Source organism: Cygnus atratus, chromosome 6 (assembly GCF_013377495.2).
Source record: "Cygnus atratus isolate AKBS03 ecotype Queensland, Australia chromosome 6, CAtr_DNAZoo_HiC_assembly, whole genome shotgun sequence".
NCBI lineage: Eukaryota > Metazoa > Chordata > Aves > Anseriformes > Anatidae > Cygnus > Cygnus atratus.
The window spans coordinates 26,897,349-26,917,075 of record NC_066367.1 but is presented as its reverse complement, the minus strand read 5'-3'; the positions used below and the strand labels follow the sequence as shown (position 1 = coordinate 26,917,075).

Genomic DNA, 19,727 nt, shown 5'->3' with positions numbered 1-19,727 from the left:
TTCTGTTCTTTTCCATAAAGAACAGAATGAAATTACCTAAAAACCAGAGTTAAAAATAAACCCAGGGCACAGGATGGGAGGTGCAGGGCAGTCCCTGTGGCCGAGGGACAGCCTTTCTCTCTGGCAAGCCAAATGGCCCGGGGGAGCCAGCCCCACAAAAGGGGCCCTCAGGCCCCCCCACCCAACCCTCCTCCTTCTTCCACATGAGGGCATCGTCCAGGCTACTCCCAACACAGCCGCCCAGATTTGGCCACACACGGGCCACTCCATCACAGAGGCTTGCTGAGGTCACAGTGGCCACCACTGCCCTGCCTTTGCCGTGGGCCCTATAAAACAGGACCCCTGCCTCAGGACAGCTGGCCCGCCACTCGCTCAGCTACTGGGTCCTCTGACAGCCAGCATCCGCGGCAGGAGGAAGACCAGAAGCAGCAAGGCGAGAGGCAGCCCTTGTTGGTGTGAGAGGACAGCGATGCAGTCCCAGCAAGCACCAACAAGGACGGCAGATGATGAGAAGGAGAAGCGTCATGGGCGAAGGCAGAGCGCCGGCGGCACAACAGACACCAGTGCCCAAGGGAGCTCTGGCGCACAGCCCCCAGACGCTTACAGGCGGTACCATTGGCACTGCAACGACGCGGGGAACAGGCAGGCCCCTCAAGCACACAGCGACAGGGGGCCTGGGCCTTCTCCTAGTCGCAACGGCAGCGTGAGGCAAAGGCAAGAACATCAGCCAGAGAGCCGCAAGGAGCACAGGCGTGATTATAGTGCACAACACAGTGTGGGACCCAAACATGGCCATACACCTGATGGCAGCGTCAGACCCACAAATGGAAACGAAGCGCAGAGTGGCACGGGACCTAGGCATGGAAGAGAATGAACCCGTGGTTCGGCACCCCAGCCTGAAAAGTCTCCTGAACAAAGGCATCGCGTGCGGCCAGTCCCCAGCAAGGACGGGCTCAAAACATCGGCAACTCCAAGCCGTGCGCCGTCCTTCCCCCAAACCAGACAGCGACTCGGGGCATGGACCTTCCAACTGTCGCAACGACGGCATGGGGAAAAGGCAGGAACATCGGCCAGACAGCCGCACAGAGCAGAGGCGAGCCTATCAAGCAAGCCCGGACACCTATAAGCGGTACCATTGGCACCGCAACGATGCGGGGAACAGGCCATCCCCTCAAGCACACAGTGACAGGGGGCCTGGGCCTTCTCATAGTTACAACAGTGGCATGAGGCAAAGGGAGGAACATCAGCCAGAGCGCTGTGGGGAGCACAGGCATGCCTATCACAGGGAGCACAGTGCGGGACCCAGCCAGGGCCATAAAACAGACGGCAGCGTCAGACCCACGCATGAAAATCAACCCGACAGTGGCATGGGACCAAGGCGTGGGACTGGACGACCCCCTGGTTTGGCACCCTGGCCTGAAAACATGCCAGATGGAAGGCATCCCGTTTGGGCAGTCCTGGGCAAGGACTGGCTTATCCTTCTGCCCAACACGTGGAGCCCATGGAGCTGGATCCACCAGAAGACGTGGAGGAACCAATGGAAGTGGATCCACCTCCACCAGAACAGACCTGGGACTCCCGCAGCATGTCTCTGCTCTCCAAGCGCACAAACAGCGTCGCAGGAGTGCCCGGCCAGCTCCCTACCCGTCATCACGCAGGCTCCATCCCAAGCACTAGCTTGGAGCCACCGAACACCACGGACATCGCGCAGGATTACCTGCAAGACATCCCGGCAATAAACCACTCTGTTGCTGATTCTCAGGGCTTGCGTGAGTGCTTCTTTCCCATCCGGCAGCCCTTGTGCGAGAGGTGGCATCCCTTCTGCACAGAGCCTCGAGGAAGAGCACAAGAGAGGACCCAGCTCCCTTCGGGCTGCTGCGCTGGGGTGACAGGGGGAGTCCCCGAGGGCCACCATGCACCTTTAACATTTGTGAAAATAGACTGAGGGGTGAAAATAGGAGTGTGTAAGTGATTATGGGTGGCTAATTTCTTATGTTAGGAGTGAGTTTCTATAGCTGAGTAATTGGCAACGACAGACGTGGAGAAGGCTGAGGTACTCAGCAACGTCTTTGCCTCCACCTGCACTGGTAGGCGGGCTTCTCAAGTCTTTCATTTCCCTGAACCCGTAGATGGAGGCTGGGGGATCAAAGTCCTACCCACTGTAAGGGAAGAGCAGGTTCGAGACCACCTGGTGAATCTCAACAGGTGCAAGTCTATGGGACCTGATGACATGAATCCCAGGGTGCGGAGGGAACTGGCTGATGTAGCTGCCAAGCCTCTCTCCATCCTAGTTGAAAAGTCCTGGCAGTCAGGCGATGTCCCTGGTGAGTGGAAAAATGGAAATGTTATGCCCCTACTCTTCAACAATTAAAGAACTGAACAAAGAGTACTACCCTTCAACAACTAAAACAATTAGGAGACATTTCTTACCAAAAAGTGTGGTCAGGCATTGGAATGGGTTGCCCAGGTAAGTGGTCAAGTCACCTTCCCTGGGGGTGTTCAAGGAAAGGTTGGACATGGTGCTTAGGGGCATGATTTAGTGGGTGACATTGGTAGTAAGGGTGATGGTTGGAGTAGATGATCTGGAAGGTTTTTTTTACAACCTTAATTTTTGTATGATTCTATGAGATTACAATAAGTTTGCATCCTTTTGTTTTTATTCTGTGAATCAAATTATGCTGTGGCCATAACAAACACATGCAAGCTTTCGTTTTTTCAGAGAGATTTTAAAACAGCAAGCTTCAGCCACAGCCTCTCCGCTCTGTGTCCAGCCAAAAGTGATGTGCGCTGTTTCCTTTCTCAGTAGTTGCTGTCAGCTGGACTAATTCCATTCGTTATTCCCTGCAAGCCACCACAGGGCTTTCAGATGGCAGCAGTGTTTAGTCAGTGGCTGGGCTCTGAGATGAATGCTCCTGAATTGCTGCAGCCGTGGAGAAATGGCACAGGTACGTCCACAAAGGCTCTGCTGCAAAAAAGTAACTGCATGAGATCTAAGTGGAAATGGGCACCAGCAAACGGGGAGTGAAACGCTTGAGGTGCTGAGAGGCCACAAAGTGTAGCTGACAGCACTGTTTGAGTTCTGAAACAAGGCGTCCCAGGGAATAACAGCGGTACGAGCAAGGATTGCTTATGTCCGTCTCCGATGCTGTTTGCAGGTTTTTGGGACAGGACCTGAAATACAGGTTGTGTGCCCTCCTGCTGCTGAGTGGCTGTGGGATGCAGTTGCTTTCCCTCTCAGACCCTTTCTTCTCTGGGCAGAGCTCAACCTTGTTGGTAAAGACCTGGGAATGGGCCCCCATGGGGACAAAAGAGCCTCTGGTGGCTTCAGCCCCTCCCTGAGCTCCTGTGCACCTCCAGGGCTGGGGGCTGGCAGGACCCGGGCAGTGGGGTGGTTTGAAAGGTTCAGCCCTTCTTGGAAGAAACTGGAGCTGAGCCGAAGGCGCTGGTGCAGCCGCCTGACTTGGCTCGCCAGCAGCGGCGAGGGGAGGACGCGGGGGAGATGGGCATGTTCTGCAAGCTGCTTTTTGCTCCCTGTGCCAAGCCTTCGCCTTAGGGCTGGCTCGTGTCCTGCCTGCATCAGATCCAAGTAAATGTTAAACCCTTTGTGGGGCTGCCAAAGAGAAGGGAGTCGGGGGGGAGGACGAAAGGAACGGCAGAGGCTGGATGGCATTTTCCTGGGGCTGTTGCGCATCCCCAGGATACGTGGACATGCCAGAAACCATTCTCATTACTTGGAAAATCACTGTTTTATTGTTACCCTTTCCAGATAAATTTCATTCCCTCATCAATCCTAGATAAAAGTCTGAATGTTACAGCAGCTCTCTGGATAATGCCAGAACAGATGTGTCAGTCAGCAGAAGAAAAACTTGCTACTGATTAAAGGTTGAGGTGCTCTGCACGTGCTCAGCCCAGTTGCTGCTGTATGAAGTTCTCAAACATACCTCTGCCAACTGGGCAGTTCCCTGTTCTTGAAGGAGAAATTCAAAGCCTGGGCAGCCCTTCAGGCCTGCTGGATTGCCATGAGATGACGGGTGCTTGTGGGAGCATGGTCTCCCATGTTCGTTTTGAAAATTTAAGTACATATTTTAAACTCCTGAAAACCCAGAGAACAAGCACACACTGATATGAAATGCAGCAGGCTTTATTTATATGGCAGCATACAATTCTGGTCCTAAAAAAATGTCACTGAAGGTCCAAATAACTTTTAAGTAGCTTTTTGCAAACACATGTAATTTTCCTATTGATTTCATGTTACAGCAACTTGTAAAGAGATTAAGGAAGTACCTGTAAATATTCCCACTGAAAATTCATTTCATATGAAACTTTTGAGAACAATTTTTTTTCAAATATTGAGAAGTATTAAATAACACTTTCCAGTAATTTCATTCATCATCATTTCTTCTTACATGAGGACAAATTAAATCAGAAGGCCAGTATCTGAGTAACTAATACAAAAATAAACACTTGAAACACTGGGTTTCACAAAAGCACCTTTCTCAGTGAATCGAAATGCTAGCGAATTTTTAAACAAACAAAAAAAAAAGAACATACAAAAGCTCAGGATTTACTTTTACTTGATATAGACGGGAAACGTGTAACAAATACTTGATACATATGCTTACAAAACAGTGATGGAGTTGAAAAAGCAGAAATCTTTGAAGAAAATGCAATCTTAAATGTCTTAGAAAACAGTGCTATTAAGATCAACAAATCTCTCATAGCCAAGCATGACTGTAACGTGCGCAAACTTGATTTCAGTGTGGTTTTATGAGTGTTTCTTTTACTTAACCCAGCACAAAATAAGCTTTGCACTGCAAATGGCAGGTATGGAGGTAGGGTTATTGTAGCTGTCATTTTCAAGGCAGCATTGGCCGCTGGAAGTTGAAAGGACATTAACTGACCAGAAGGAAAAGTAACAAAAGCAGTAACAAAAGCAGTAGTGTTCCCACGTGCTCCTCTCAGAAACTGTAACGCTTATGTAAGTTGTGACTTACATATATAGAGGTTTTTCACATTGTGAAAAGTCTGTTCATAGCAACTACAAGAAGGTTTCGTTTTTTTCCCAGTGCACCACTAGGAAAAAAAACACTTGCAAGTGGTTGGTTCAACACCTCCTAGCATGTTGGTGGGAGTTTATCCTTCTGCTTTGCAATCAAAGTGGTGACAAGCTATCGCACCCGATTTGCCACAATGAGATTTCAGAGAAGCTGGACAAAGGTTTACCCCCAATGACCAGCAGCACATTGGTGTCACTGCTAACTTCATCCACTGCAGTCGCGTCCTGACAGTCAGTTCCTTCTTCCACAAGCACAGCAGCAGCAAAGGTCTCTTTTTCTGAAGAGACAAACAGATGGGTGGGTTTTTTCTTTGACAAAATGCTGGTTGATCTGTTTGGATCTAGCTCTGCCTCCGAAGTGGTTTGAAATGCACAGAAGCCCGCTGGCTCCAGAGGCAAGCTGAAGGTTTTCATTTCAATCGCGTCGCTTTGCTCCTTGCTGAGCGCTGGGAAGAGAGGCTGACGACAGAAGTAGTCGCACAAGCGGCTGTGCTTTGGGATGGTCAGCAGCGGGTGGCGGTCCTTCTGCTTGCCCTTCCAGTGACTGGGGGATGTATTAGGGGAACCTGAGGTAGTTTGAAAAGCAACACCAATTCCTAGGGTGCAGTGATACATTTTAGGAAAAAAGTTTGCCTTTGTAATACTACTTAGCTTCTTCCATGTCTGTGTGTGGAAATGGTACTTCCAGAGGTCGTCGTTAGGACTGGAGTTTGAAATCCCTCCACCAAAAACCAGCATTGAGTCTTTGAAGACCACTGAAGCGTGACCTACCACTGGAGGAGGTCCTTGGCTAAATACAAGAGAAACCAGCAGTTATGGGGAGGTGAACAAGAAACTAACGCTGATTTTAGCCTCTATTTTTCTTTTCACTCAAGAGAATGACCACTAAAACTAAACAGCTGCACTGGAACATCAAAATTACATTGCTGACAGCTGCATCAATGTGTTGCCAACAGCTCATCCAAGCAAAGCCAACTGGAGCCTCAGGGATGGCAGCAGTACTGTCTTAAACTGAACAACTCCTACCTTTGCTGAAAAATCAGTATCTCCCCCTCTGCTTGCACGCAGTATCATACGGTAAGGCTAATTCTCTCTTTCTGTGTCAATTTAGTTTAACAAACAGTATGCTTCACCTTGTTCTGATGTTGTACCAGCTGCTGTTTATGAAGTCCCACTTCCAAAAGTCCTTCTGTTCACTCAGCCCCATCAGTCCTCCAAAGAGATACATGCCTGTTTGATAGACCACTGCTGAATGCCCATGACGAGATCCAGGCCCACTGTTGTGAGGTGGGGTGGAAACACACAACCATTTTCTTGTATCTGAAAACAAAATATTAATAAATTTACCAAATTTACCTTAATACATAAAAATGGATTTATTTCAACAACAAAGTAACTATTCTGTTGGAGAATAGGTGGGTTCTACTCTAAATGTATTATGGTATAAGTTAACAGTTTAATTTCTGACGCTGCAGAAGTGCATAAACATTTAATGAAAATGTCAGATGCTCTATGACAGATGCCATGGAAATTTTATTTACGAAACAGTTTTTCCTACAGCTTAGTTAATTCATTACCTCTGTGACAGAAAGATAATTTCCAAGGTATAGGAGGGAAAATCAGCCAGCAAAACGATTCCTTCATTAATGCTTGTGCTCATTCTGCCTGGGAAGGAATGAAGGATGAGATAAACCCATCATCCATTTCAAAGTACCTACTGAAAGACCACCAGATAACAAAAGCTACCCATTTAGGAAGTCTCTGGGAATCGATATGGCTTGTAACCATATTGATTCATGATGAGTATGACACCATCTCCCGTCAGGTTCAGCTTCCCAGGGTCCATTCTAGATTTGAGATTCAAAAGGTGGCATTAATAGGCCGAAGGCATGGAAAATCTCTGCTGCAACTAGAAGTTTTCAGTAATCCTTGAAGAATGTAGTGAGTAGAAAGCAAAGCACACTCCCTGATTCTCAACTCTGGAACTGGCAAATACTGCAGAACTTCTTCCAGTATAATACAGTCCAATTCATTTCAGATGGGGATTAGTTTAACTGACAGAATTCATAATTAAATGCTGCCACACAGAAGCCAAAACTAACTTAAAACATTACTGCTGGTAGGAATTTTATTCACAGAGCAAGCCGTGCTATCCTACAGCAGTCATCACTTCACAGTGACTGTACTGGATCAAAACTTTATTGAACTATTAAACTTACCAAAATTGAAAGACCAAAATTCTTGTGAAATGCCTCTGATACCAAGGTATCCCCCATAGATATACATGCTGGAATTGTACACTACTGCGCTGTGACCTTTTCTGTTCGTTGGTGCCAAGCTCTGAAACAGTTTAGTAATAAAGTAAACAAAATTGTTAACAGGTAGTTTTATCAGTGGCAGTGTCCACCTTGGGAATATTCCCAAGCAATGAAAACCATTGCACTGAGTTGTGTTAAACTTCTTAAAAAATAGAGGCTAAACCAACGACTGGAGCAGCCTGCCCTTTTAAAGTCCACCACCACATGCCTACAGCCTCCCTCTCTCTGCACCTGCACCAGTAGTACTGCTTTTATAGCTACTGCTATGCACAGGATCAGTTTAGTTTCAGGACATATTGCGAACATTCCAGGCAACTCTTGGGAATGTAATAGGGAGACACAGCCCTTTCCACCACCAAGGACAACCTTCCCATCATTTTGCTTGGTGTGGATTTGCCCCGCCACAAGTCCTAGGCCATGGCCAGGCCCTCAGCAGGACTCCAGGCGGTGCTCACTGTGTCTGCAGCAGTCCTCAGCGCTGCTGAGACTTGTGGACCCAAGCCCAAGGAGGCCCAGGTGGAGCTGAAACAAAATACAAGGTAAGTGTTTGGTTTTGTTCATTTACAGCCCAGTTTTGGGGAGGTGGAGGAACCATGCCCATCTCTCTGTAAGTATCTCCGTATCGTTTAAGATAATTGCAAGAAACCATTTATCTATCAGCTCCTTCTTAAATGTAGCAGCAACGCCATCAAAAGTGGATGCACAGCGCTGTGCTTTACAAGGGACTGAATTATGTGGGTGACAGGTCCAAACATCTCTTTCTCACAAATAACCCTGCAGAACCAAACTTAACTCCTCTGCCAAACACAAATAACCATATTAGTAACTGTGTCAAATCGTAACAATTTTTGTGAAACTTTATAGTGTGAGGATGAACTTCCAATAGCAACTATTAAGTGAATCTTTACAAGTAGTGATATAAAACCAATCCTGTCAGACCATGACCTAAACACTTAGGCTGAGGTTTCATTTAGAAGCTGCAGTATCTTGTTGAGTCAATGTGTTCAGACTAAAGAAACGGGAAATTCTGCACTTCACATTTCAAAATCTATTAGTGTGACTGCCAATCTGTTTCCACAAACCTACTTTTAAAAGCAGACTTTTTTTTTTTGATGGTTGCAGTGCATCATTTAGAATTTGTTCTGTTGATAAGTATTTCAAAAAAAAACAGAAAACATAGTAGAGGAGAAGACTTAATTTTTCTACATAGGACTTAAAATTTAAGAGCAGTATTCTTAAATACTGTTTTAAAGAATGAGAAAGCCTTAGTTATTGAATGTGCAAAGAAATAAAGTATAGCCAGCCACATGTCTCTGAAGAGATTAGTTTGGAACTGTTTGGGGGAACATATTTCAAAGCAATCTGTTTAATCAACAAAGCAACAGGCATTTGATTCACACATTCACCACTTCCTGGCTCCTTACCTCAGTCTCTGCTGGTACGTTACGGCACTCTGTCCATCTTGCAGAATCTAGGGGATTGTTTTAATAAAGCGCAGTTTATATCCCAGACCACAAGAGGACACTCCTCCAACATCAATTTTTCAAATCACAAGTCTAATTTTCTAGTAAATCCCAGCCTGGTGTTTTCCACTGAGAAGGCTGAAGAAATCTGCTTCCTTTCATGCAGCAGTACCAGGCAGCTGACAGAGACATAGTTTCACAGTTTTCCTGTATCCTTATCTGCTATCAAATCACTGAGATGCCATACTGAATTTCCTGTTTCCTAAGGCTAAATTTCACTACACCAAAATAATCTGTGATTTGCAGCATTTGCTGGACTTGCAAAATACCCAAACTTTCCAGTGGAAGTATAGCTCCTTTTATTTATTATTTAAATCATGTAAAAATAGCCTTATTTTTCTTATTCCTTTTCACGGATCCCTTAAAACAGTCCTCAGATAACAGTCAAAAATCACTGATCTGAATGACTGGAGATACCAGATACCATCATCCCAGAGACAAAATACCTAAAAAATCCTAAAGAATACCTTCCAATTAAAGGAAGGCCAGACTCTTTGATAGCTTAACAGCCTAATTTTAGGGAAAAAAATATGCCCACAGTTTTACACGTATTTCTTCTTGTAAAGCTAGGGAAAGCTTGTTAGAGGCAGCAGAAAACAGTTTGGGCCTTACTATTTTTAGTACCTATGGACTTGGAATGTCCCATGGAAGAGACTGGCTATTGTGTATCATACCAGTATCATATATCCAGAGAGGGGTTTTTGCTTGCGTGAAAGCAGAATCCACCATTCCACCAAAAATACACAGGGTGCCCTGCAAAATGGAAAAAAAATGTTTGTCGTGTACAGGTAGGCATGTAGCATAAAATAATTTTAAAAATAATTCTGAAATGAAAAGACTGATATCATCAAAATATAATTAACAGTAATGATAACCTATTAACAATTCATGAGGCAATCACAAGCCACCATCTTTCATCTTATTTTTATTCTCTCCCACTAGGAAACCCTGTAGAAGGTTGTGCTATTTTGACGGGGACAGCATTCCAGAAGCACTTACTTCCTCCTCATCTAGGACAGCTTGCGGGATGCAGATTCGGAGTTCTCAGAGACGTTACTCAGGTAATACTAGGTTTACTCTTATTTGTAGAAGGATTTCATTGTGCTGCAGCTCCTGATATCCTAAATTCTGTTTCCCCCTCACAAGCAAAGCTGTAATTCTTATTTGTCTTCACTCCCCCGTTCCTTTTCTATGCAAGTTCTTAAGTGAATGTTTTTATGCTGTTGCTTATCATGCAAATGAATTCAGAGCAACTGTTACAACTGTACAACTAAGTCAAAGAATGTGCTGCCAAGGTCTTTATTTTGTATTGCTATTATGTACTGAGCATCGACTGAGGAAATCAGGGAGCTGCACGCTGCTGCAAAGCTGAAATACCTTGACTTTATTCAGAAGCGTTCCAAAACATTGTATAGCTATATCCAGAACTGCACTGACACAGAAGTCCTTTCTGGGTATAGTATTTCAGTACATAATATACGGCATTTTATTTCACTGTACAATAAGAAAATAAATGTTAAAATACGGTCAATGTAAATTTTGCCTTCCTACCTTGTAAGCCACCATTGAATGTTCTTCCAGTTCTTCTGGACCATCTCTTGAGCAATCCAGCATCTCCCATTCATTCCTCCCTAAAAAACAAAGCTCAAGTTAAGACAGTGGTAAACTCAACATATAGACAGTAAGAAAAAGGGGAAAAGATCAGCTTTGAATTTGGCTGCACTCTTAGAGTCAATGAGGGATGAAGGTTAACAAATGCTCCCTCGTTTTCCTTGTTTGCTATCACGAAGACTGAAAAGTTGCTGCTCTGATGAAGACCATCTTAAAAAAAAAAAAGAGCCTTTTGTCATCTTTCCTATTAGTTCAGAAGATTGAGGCACTTCCCACAGAATTAAATTATGGGCATTTTTTTATTTAGCAACCTTAAACAGAATGGAAATTTATTTTGTTTTACATTTTATTGTTATACTGTTACCTATGCCAAAACCAACAGCTCTGTGTTTTATCCAGGAACAACATTTGAACCAGGAACACTGTACATTAAGCCTCAGAAAATAAGTGTCATATTTGATGGTGCATCACTAATTCAGTCTTACAAGGTATTATATTCATGTGCTCCTTTTTTGCATTCTTCCGTGAATGAACTATTTCCATGTTAAAAATTCAGTAAATCCATGTCTGTTATATCCCTATCGTAAATCAATATTTTTGGTCAAAGAAAAAAAAAGAGAGAACTCAAATCTAAGCTTTCTGGGACACCTGCAACAGGAACAAACACATACCATTTGCCCAGTGAACATAATGCAGTTCACACATCCGTTGATCTTCAACAGCATTTATAAGGCTTAGGTAGTTGCTTGAGGTAGACGATCGTTTTGAGGGAGAAACACTAAATTGGGAGAATCTGTTAGCTATAGAGTGTCCCCAGTTTCACACTGACTGGATGCATTCTCTCTTTAATACTGACGTATAAGTGAAGGGACAAACTTACCCAGATTGTATCTCCAAAAATCTCTTAGACTGGTGGTGTTCCTCCCTCCATAAAGATAAACAAACCCTCTGCAAATAACGCAAGCATGTTTATATCGATCGCAGGGAGAGGGCTTCTCTTGGGGTGCAGATTTCCAATCGCAGTGTGCCGTTTTTCCTTTCATGCTGACAACTAGGAGCATCAACTGGAAAGGATGACCATGTCAGGGGAGGGTCCCAAAACATCAGGGACCGGGTTTAAACCCTGCCTGGTCTGTAAAAAGACAAAAACAAACAAAAATATAAAACTATGTTGAAAAAAAAATGGTGATGGAGAAAAAAAAAAGTCTATGCCTTACGATACAAAATTCTAGTGTTTTCTTTAATTTCCATCAAAAGCAACCTGACATTTTTTGCCACCTGTGATAACCAGAGTAAAACATTTGCAACGCTGACTCACAGAGCCATGTATCAGCGAGACTGGGACAGGCACGTTCCTGGAGCTGAAAGTTTTCCAAAGAATGTTTACGAGTTGAAGGGATAAAGTGTGACACGCTACATCTACAGTATGGCAGAAAGCAAGGCTCGGTCTTTTTTTCACTATGAGTTTCAGGTAAGCTGTGCTTGAAACAAAATTGGGAAAGAGAAAATATACAAACGAAAGTAATTCATTAGCACTTGTCCAGAATTTATTTAGACTTTCATCCCTGAATCAGTTGAAATTAGGATGCACCTGGAAAAAAGAGACACTATCCCTTCATTTGCCACAAGATGTCACTATGTTCTGTGAAGAGACAAGCACCAGGAACAACATTCATCTCTCATCCTCTTCAACATATATCATGGCCAGTGTTTTAAAATAGATTATATTCAGTGTTAAGCCAAATTACGGGATTTGCTTTGGTAATATGTCTGAGGTGACAAACGTCACGAAATGAGGTGACAAGGACTCCTAATTCTAAAACTCTTTCAGTGAAAGCCAGATTCCTATTTAGGATCTAGGATTGGAAATTGATGGATCCCAGTCCGTCGGTATGGGCACACCCTGCGCACAGCACCCCTGTGGATCAATTCTAAGCTCAACGTAATGAATGTCTAGCAAATCCATTCTTTTGGTTTGAGACTATTTCCAAGGTAAATGCAATAAACCTATAGCTACTTAGCCCGATTATTTCTAGTTAAAAAAAGACAGCCATACCAAATTTGCCCGAGATATACTGCCATAGATCGTTTTTCATCCACAGAGAAATTTCATTACCTCTGCTGTCCACAGCCTTCCTGAACAAGGCAGCGTCAAGGGAAATTTTCCCTCCGTCTCTTCAGAAATGGGAGGAGAGGAGCAAAGCTTTTACAAAGCCTGGTAATTTCATGTCACAAGCAACAGTGCAGGCAGGCACTAGGGCGATTTGTCCAGCTCAGTGCATTGGGGTCTTCAGCAAGTGTGTGTGCCGAGAGCATATCAACAGTTTCGGTTTCCCAGGTTAACTCACAAGGAAATTGCATAAAAGCAGTAATGCTTGTCTGATCAGAAACCACACCCAGGTAAGGTTTGTTTCCTGCAAATGGTCATTTGAACTTCTTAAAGCCAGAAGTTACTTAGAAAGTACAGCAACGGCCAGGTTAGGAGACAGGAAGGCCTCTTCCTCATATCTGTGTGTGTGGTTACGTTAACCGTGTGCCTTGCCACAGTGTGACTTAAGTCAGTGTAACTGCGCCTTCATTGTGCAATACTGCACTTGGCCATCTGTGGGCCAGTGAAGGTCAAGGTAAGTGCTGTTCACCCAGGATTACAGGATAAGGGGGTATGTACAGGGAGAAACTACAGAGTATCTAGATCTCTGTCAGAAGTTGGCATCTTCTGAAAGGCTGACGTTCACTTCCATGCGAAGATGTTAAAGATGTTAGTTGACTAAAAATGAGACTGTAAGCGAGGCTTCTAAAATCAGTTTTACACGTATGTCCAGAAACATGCTGAGTAATACCGGCCAACACCATAACCTTTCTTATAATCATTTTTCTGTGCGTTTCTATAATAAGCCTTTATTATTGTTTTCCTCCCCAAATCCTACATCTTGTTTCACCGATGCATTTCAAGCAACGTTTTTGTTTTTGAAAGCTTGTTTTGAAGTTTTTGAAAATTGTTCTGGGCAAATTCACGAGCCTTCATTGTTTTTTTTCCCCTCCCTCTACCATGATGAACAAGGAGGCTCCCAGTGGTCCCCTTACACCAGTAGCCTCCTATGCTGGTGGAAAAATGCAGACACCTACTGAGCTCCCTCTTTAAAATAGGATTGACTCCATCAGGCTTGTGCTGAGCTTGTGACAGAAAGCCCAGCTGGCTTCAGGCAGTACCACAGGTACTATGAAGCGCATTTTGGAGCATGCCTGTTATCCCAGGGCCTTCCATTTTATGGGGCATCACCACTGCTACTGTCCTAAAATTACCACGTGAACTGCAGCCCAGTATCCCTCTGATATTACTGACCTCTCTCAGATGAATGTGCAAGAAGTTTAGGCCACAATCTTTATAAAATACGAACAGATTAACTGTTGCTTTGATTCCTGAAATCACAATGGCCACAATGCAATAGCTTGCTACAATAAGAAGCTTCCGATAGTAAATATCTACTTGCAAAAGCTATGCCTGTATTTTCACTGTATCTGAAATTTGTACTTATTGCTATTTATTCCCATGGTCAGTAATGAAAGGACAAGAGCCCAGGAGCTGTTTACAGCATGAATCCCTGCTGCATCCTGTAGCTTCAGATGTTTACAGGGAAGTCCAGGCAGAGATGCACATAATTAGAGGGGGGAAAAAAAAAGATTACAGTAAAAAAAAAGCTACTGAAAATAACTAGAGCATGTTATTATGAAGTGCACGTATCTAATGTCATTTAGTGTATCATACAATTTATCTCTAAGATTTATCACTTGTAAGACTAGAATAGATTCAGTGACAAAAACGTGTGAGAGAATCTCTTCTGGCATGTTCTGTTAAGACTAGCTATTCAAATTGTATTCATCCACTTTATGCAAACTGCCATTGAAAGGAATTAGTGTACGAAACTGAAGGGTGTTTTTTTTTTAATATTTTGTCTTAAAGAATACAAGATTGGCAGCATTTACAAAGGTGTATGTCTCTCTTTTTTTCCAGGAGAATTAGCAGCTATGAAGCAATGACGCATTATACATGTCTAAGTTTGCAATACTTTATGGCATGCCATTGAAAAGGGAAAAGGCTGAAGTCATGAAATACAGATTCTCTCTTTAACTCTGCCGGTATAACCTTAGCCAATTCACCTATTTTTCAGCTACATCTACAGAGAAATACGGGGACAAAGACACCTCATTAGTAGAACACTTCAAATTTGCTGATGCAGTGCTCTGCAAGAGCTTTAAGGTATTACCACTGCTATTGATATAATTTAATGTGAAAAAAAGATGATAGGTCTCTGCTATTATTACTTAACAATGGTAAAATGGGCTTGTATCCTTGAGTTTTGTTTTTCCCAGCTATGAAACTAGTTATTCCTCTTCCTACATATTTCTGGTTGTTATTCTTCCTACACAAACCTTGTCTCCTATTATATAAGCATTCACAGAAGGAGATAAGTCCTGATTTCATACCGTAGATTAGCAACAAAATCCCATCCACTAGTTTGTCTACCCCAGCTGAACTCTGCATAAGGCAGGCAGGGTAACAGAAGGCCTGGCTGGAGTTAAGTGAATGGGGGTCTCCTGGTCGCACCTCCGAGCATCCACTGACCCTTGTGCATCAGGCATTCCTGGAGGCAGACCTACAATCACTAAAACAGATCAGTTAACAAATTGCTTCAATTCAGAGTTTGGATGATGCACTTAGAAGTTAACAATCCCAAATCTTGCCTTTCATCACTGGTATTTCAAATTATAAACTCAACTCCTAGATTGCCTTTGTTCACTTACTGCCTACCTTACCAGTCCTGTTTCCAAAGAAAACCACTGTTCTTCTGATGCTGCTGAAAAATGTTCTCTGTGTAAAGCATCAGTGTCCTCAGCTTCAACTTGGTAAATTAATTATCCAATAGAAAGCTCTCTAACGTCAGAAGAATTTAAAAAAAAAAAAAAAAAAAGTCAACTCAGAACGTTTTTATCCAACTTTCTCCAAACCAGCTGTAACGCACAAGAAATGGCTGCGGCTCTCCAAACTCTTCTGCTGTTTCACACTAAAAATAACCGCCGTGCAATCAATCCCAATTGTTCAACAGTTTAGGGAGCTGGGAGACGAGGCCCTAAAGAGCTGCAATTAGCGTGGTAACTATAGCACAGAGTACTTATCAATTAATGGCGCCACATTACTGTTTCATAATAAAAATAATTCAGGAAATGTAGAAAGACAGAAATTACTTCAGGAAATGTAGTTTATATGTTCATTATATAATTATTTATATTTCTATTAGATGTGGTTTCTCAGACAAATGATTTATTTATTTTAAGTATTACTTAAATACATGCTCATTAAAGCTTTTTTCCTATCCGGGTCCCCTGATTCATTTCCATCTGTTTTCAATATACTCTGAAAAGTTTCAGATTTAAGAGGATCAAGAGTTTTGAAATACAATGAGATAAGAAATCACTCATTTGGGGATTTTTTTTTTTCATAATAACCCAGTTCTCTGAACCTTTATGTGGGAAGAGTATTTTATTTTCTTCTTTGGTAATTTGATGTTTTAGTGCTCTTCAAAAATAATTACAGGTCTTCCTAGTTCTACTGATCATCTAAAACCTTGCTTTTGTCATGGTTTTATTTAACAGTTGTTCCAACAGGACAGCATGAATAAGGAGAAATCTTTGACGAAAATCTTGTAAGGCAGTTGTGAAAGTCTACTTTTAAGAACAGAAACACTTTTCTTTGTTTTGTATAGCTTAGATGGCAGCATTTTTTTTTCAGTATATCAGATTTAATTCTATTGCCTTAACGTGTGTGATAAATTTTATTATGTCACGGTTTGCTATTTTGTTACTTTAAATTCAAGTCATTTTGTCTCCATTATTTATTTATTTATTAATACAGAAACTAATTTTCAGAGATGCCCAGCTTCAGAACTTCAGAATTTCCACAGGTCCAGGATGGCTCTGGGAATGTAGAATATCAGTAATATTTCCGTATTAATTAGAATTCAGAATTGAAATAAGGGCCTTGCTTTGCTACATGTTGTAAAGACACGGTTACTGCATGACTGAGCTTATGACTGAAGTAGCCAAGACAAAGGGAAGGAGATGGAAACTGTTGTTTCTTCTTACAGGGGGAGGCTGACAGACAGAGAGGATTTGGAAAACAGCACAAAAATCATAGCAGGGGACACAGCTCCCCTCTGATTTAAGGGTTCAGAGAAGTGCCAGGTACTTTCAGGTAAAGCACTAACACCCCTTTTGTCTTTATAAAGCTGAAAGTGAACCTACTGAAAATTTAGAGAAAATCTGAAAGGTTTTTATGTTAAAAATCTGAAGGGCTTTTATGTTAAGTAGCTCTTACTTGAATTTTTACAATGAAGTTTACAAGTTAAGCATTATCATTGTTATTTTTCAGTGCTTCTGAATGCTTTCTGTAGTGAAGATGTATTTCAAAGGAGGCAACTATTCCAAAACGGTCGCGTGTAATTACAGTTTCTATATACTGCAAACTTATGTATGTAACCACCACTTCTGGAACGTAGAGTCCTGCATTGGCTCCTTTACTGCACAGCAGATGAGGGTGTTGATAATCTGTCCTTGTTAACAGCTGCCTGCCCGCTCCCGGAACGCTGCAGGTAAGGTATCATGCTTCTTATTCAGATCATGTTAATGTTCAAGCTCTGATTTCAGAACTGCAGATTTTGTTTTCTTTTGCAAATTGACATTATTGATCTCTTTCTGTATTTTTCCAGAAGAAATCTGTTATGCTCATTAGTGTGTAGCACTACTCCCTATTACGAACTAAGTTCTTAAATAGTAATTAATCTAACAATGTATTAATAGAGAAGTATAAATATATCCAGCTGTATTTTCTATGTGCTAGATATATTTCCTATTTTTAAGTAAACAAATACAACTTGGTTTGGTGTAATACTGTAAATATTTCTACAGTATTTGGGAAATAGATGAGGGGGTGGCTTCTGGAAAAAAATAAATTCAGTACACTAAAATGTTTCTGGGATTGCTACATCTTTCTATACACCTATAGCATATGAATCAGGAAATCACCTTTTTCACTCTATTGAAATAAGTCTTATGGTGCAGACAAAAAATAAGTATATCTATACTACCTTACTTTCATGGTTTATTTTCTGTGATAAATTAAAATCTGTTTTTTATATAAATAAAAAATAGAACGTATAGTTTTGGCTATATAGTAGATCTCCCCAGGTAATCTGTTTATTCTGATTTCCCAAAACTGCAAATAACAATTTGACTGCAACGCAATTTTGACTTAAGTTTCTGGGAAAGAGCTTCCTGAAATAGGCATCTGTAGGTAGCAAAACTCTAACACATTAAGCACAGATAAATCCAGTGCACCTGCCACACCTGATCAAAAGTTTATGCTGATAATGAATGTGAGTACATATGGGTTTCATTTGTTTTTAGACCTTAAGGGAATATTTATTTCAGAAATCTTATCTGCTTTTCAAATGTTATTTAAGGTCGTGTTGTCAAATCCAAGCATAGGCATGGCAAGAGCTCATTCTCCCTTGGTCTTACCAGGTAACTGGGATAGATGTTGTGATTTAAAGTGCCATGACAGCAAGACGGTCCTTTGGATGTCAGCTGATACAAACAGGTAATTTTTCTCATTCTAAATATGGCAGAGGGAGATAATACAGTTCCTGGTTCTCACACTTTAAGCTGACAGAAATGAGAAACTCCCACCATGTTCACAGGGCAGTCTAATATGTATTTGGCCTTCTACCCTCTCCTTGTAGGCAATCTGTATTCTTACCACTGGAAATAGGTCGTTCCAGTACATGGGTCATCACCCCCATCCCTCAGAAAGAGGAGTTTTCGATGTTCCTGGAATTGTGGGATTTCACAAGAGCTTTACGAAACTTACTGGTTGGATTTCTTCAAGACAGAGCAGGTAGATGCCCAGGAAATTCCAGGTAATACATCTGTATGCACTTAGGTGTGACTGAATACATCTTTTTGACAGCTCACAGACTGCCATTCAAGCAGCTTCTAAATACTGTACTTCCTACAGGAGGCTCTACTTTGCACTAAATCACAAAATTTTCTAAGTTAGGGAGAATGTGGTTGACAGTGGCTGCCCAGTGTGCCTACTCTCCTCAGGCATGAATTAGAGTATTGTGGTATATATGTTACAGCTGACTGTAGCAATGAAAAGCTGTCAACTTTATTACTAAAATTTCTGCACTGAATTTTACTTGCCTATTGTCTATATTCCCTAACTGAGGAAAAGAAACCCTAATATAACACTCAGCAACATTCACAACTGAATACCATACTTTGTGGAAGACAGACAATGTGCTTTTCCTGTCCCAAAGATATTTTGCCCTCAGACAAGCATGGAGAAAGGGGTAGAGAAGATGCACAAGGCTGTGAGAATAGCAGAAGCTGTAACCTGAAAAAAAGAGAAAAGAGAGGGCATTTGGCAATGAGAATAATAAGATGTTCCAGCTGGCAAATCTTAAAACATCCAGATATCATGTCTGAATCAGAACGAATTTAGATGATACAGTATGGGAAAAGTCATGAAAGACTTCATGACTTCTTTGTGAAAAAGAATCAGATGGCACAACTGGAAAGCCTGTCAGTACAAAAAGGATACTTTATAGGGAAAATAAATTTAAACACTCAGGTGAGCGATGGCTGCATAAAGACAGATGATACGATTGCATAGCTGGAATAGATTGCATTCAGAGGAATAGTTAGATTTCAGTCTGTCAGTGAAAAATAAATGGTTTCAGGCAGGCAAAGGGTAATGACTGTGCTGCCTCACAATAACCTTAATGCCAACAGCTACTGGGCTGCACCAGCAAATGGAAAAAATACAAACCCACATAATTTCAATATATAAAGAAGACAGAAAGCATATGAGTAACTTTACACACTCACGTTGTCAGTCCAAATTCAAATGGAATTACTCATGTGAATAAAACCAGTGATACGCATGAGCCTGCACAATGTAGCCTAGATACCAGGGTAAAAGAAGGACCAAACTCTTTTGTTAGAAGCCTGAAAAAATGTTTTGCAAGCTGTTTTCATATTCAGACTCGGAATGACAGGGCCCATTTTTGACCGGAGCCTGCCTTTCTGAGAACTCCTCACTCCCAGCTACCGTGGTCCAGCATTCATCCCAAGCCAGACCCGCTTTGGCTTGGGCTTTGG

The 19,727-nt window shown here is 42.2% G+C and overlaps 1 protein-coding gene across 3 annotated transcripts in view; it reads right to left on the bottom strand.

Moving 5' to 3' along the window:
* Positions 1–4,124: 4,124 nt before the first annotated feature.
* The window catches only part of LOC118243142 (F-box only protein 42-like), a 33,730-nt gene continuing 18,127 nt past the window's right edge, over positions 4,125–19,727 (bottom strand). For 2 of the 3 annotated variants that reach the window (XM_050711745.1, XM_035536931.2), the window contains exons 2-8: positions 11,389–11,640; positions 10,449–10,528; positions 9,572–9,650; positions 8,799–8,845; positions 7,276–7,396; positions 6,190–6,376; positions 4,125–5,846 (exon numbers count right to left, since the gene is read on the bottom strand). In XM_050711745.1, coding sequence (XP_050567702.1) covers positions 5,153–5,846; positions 6,190–6,376; positions 7,276–7,396; positions 8,799–8,845; positions 9,572–9,650; positions 10,449–10,528; positions 11,389–11,569 — 1,389 coding nt within the window. In that variant the 5' untranslated portion in view covers positions 11,570–11,640 and the 3' untranslated portion in view covers positions 4,125–5,152. Of the gene's footprint in view, positions 5,847–6,189; positions 6,377–7,275; positions 7,397–8,798; positions 8,846–9,571; positions 9,651–10,448; positions 10,529–11,179; positions 11,287–11,388; positions 11,641–19,727 lie in introns of all 3 variants that reach the window. The other variant, XM_035536932.2, reaches the window with a different exon arrangement.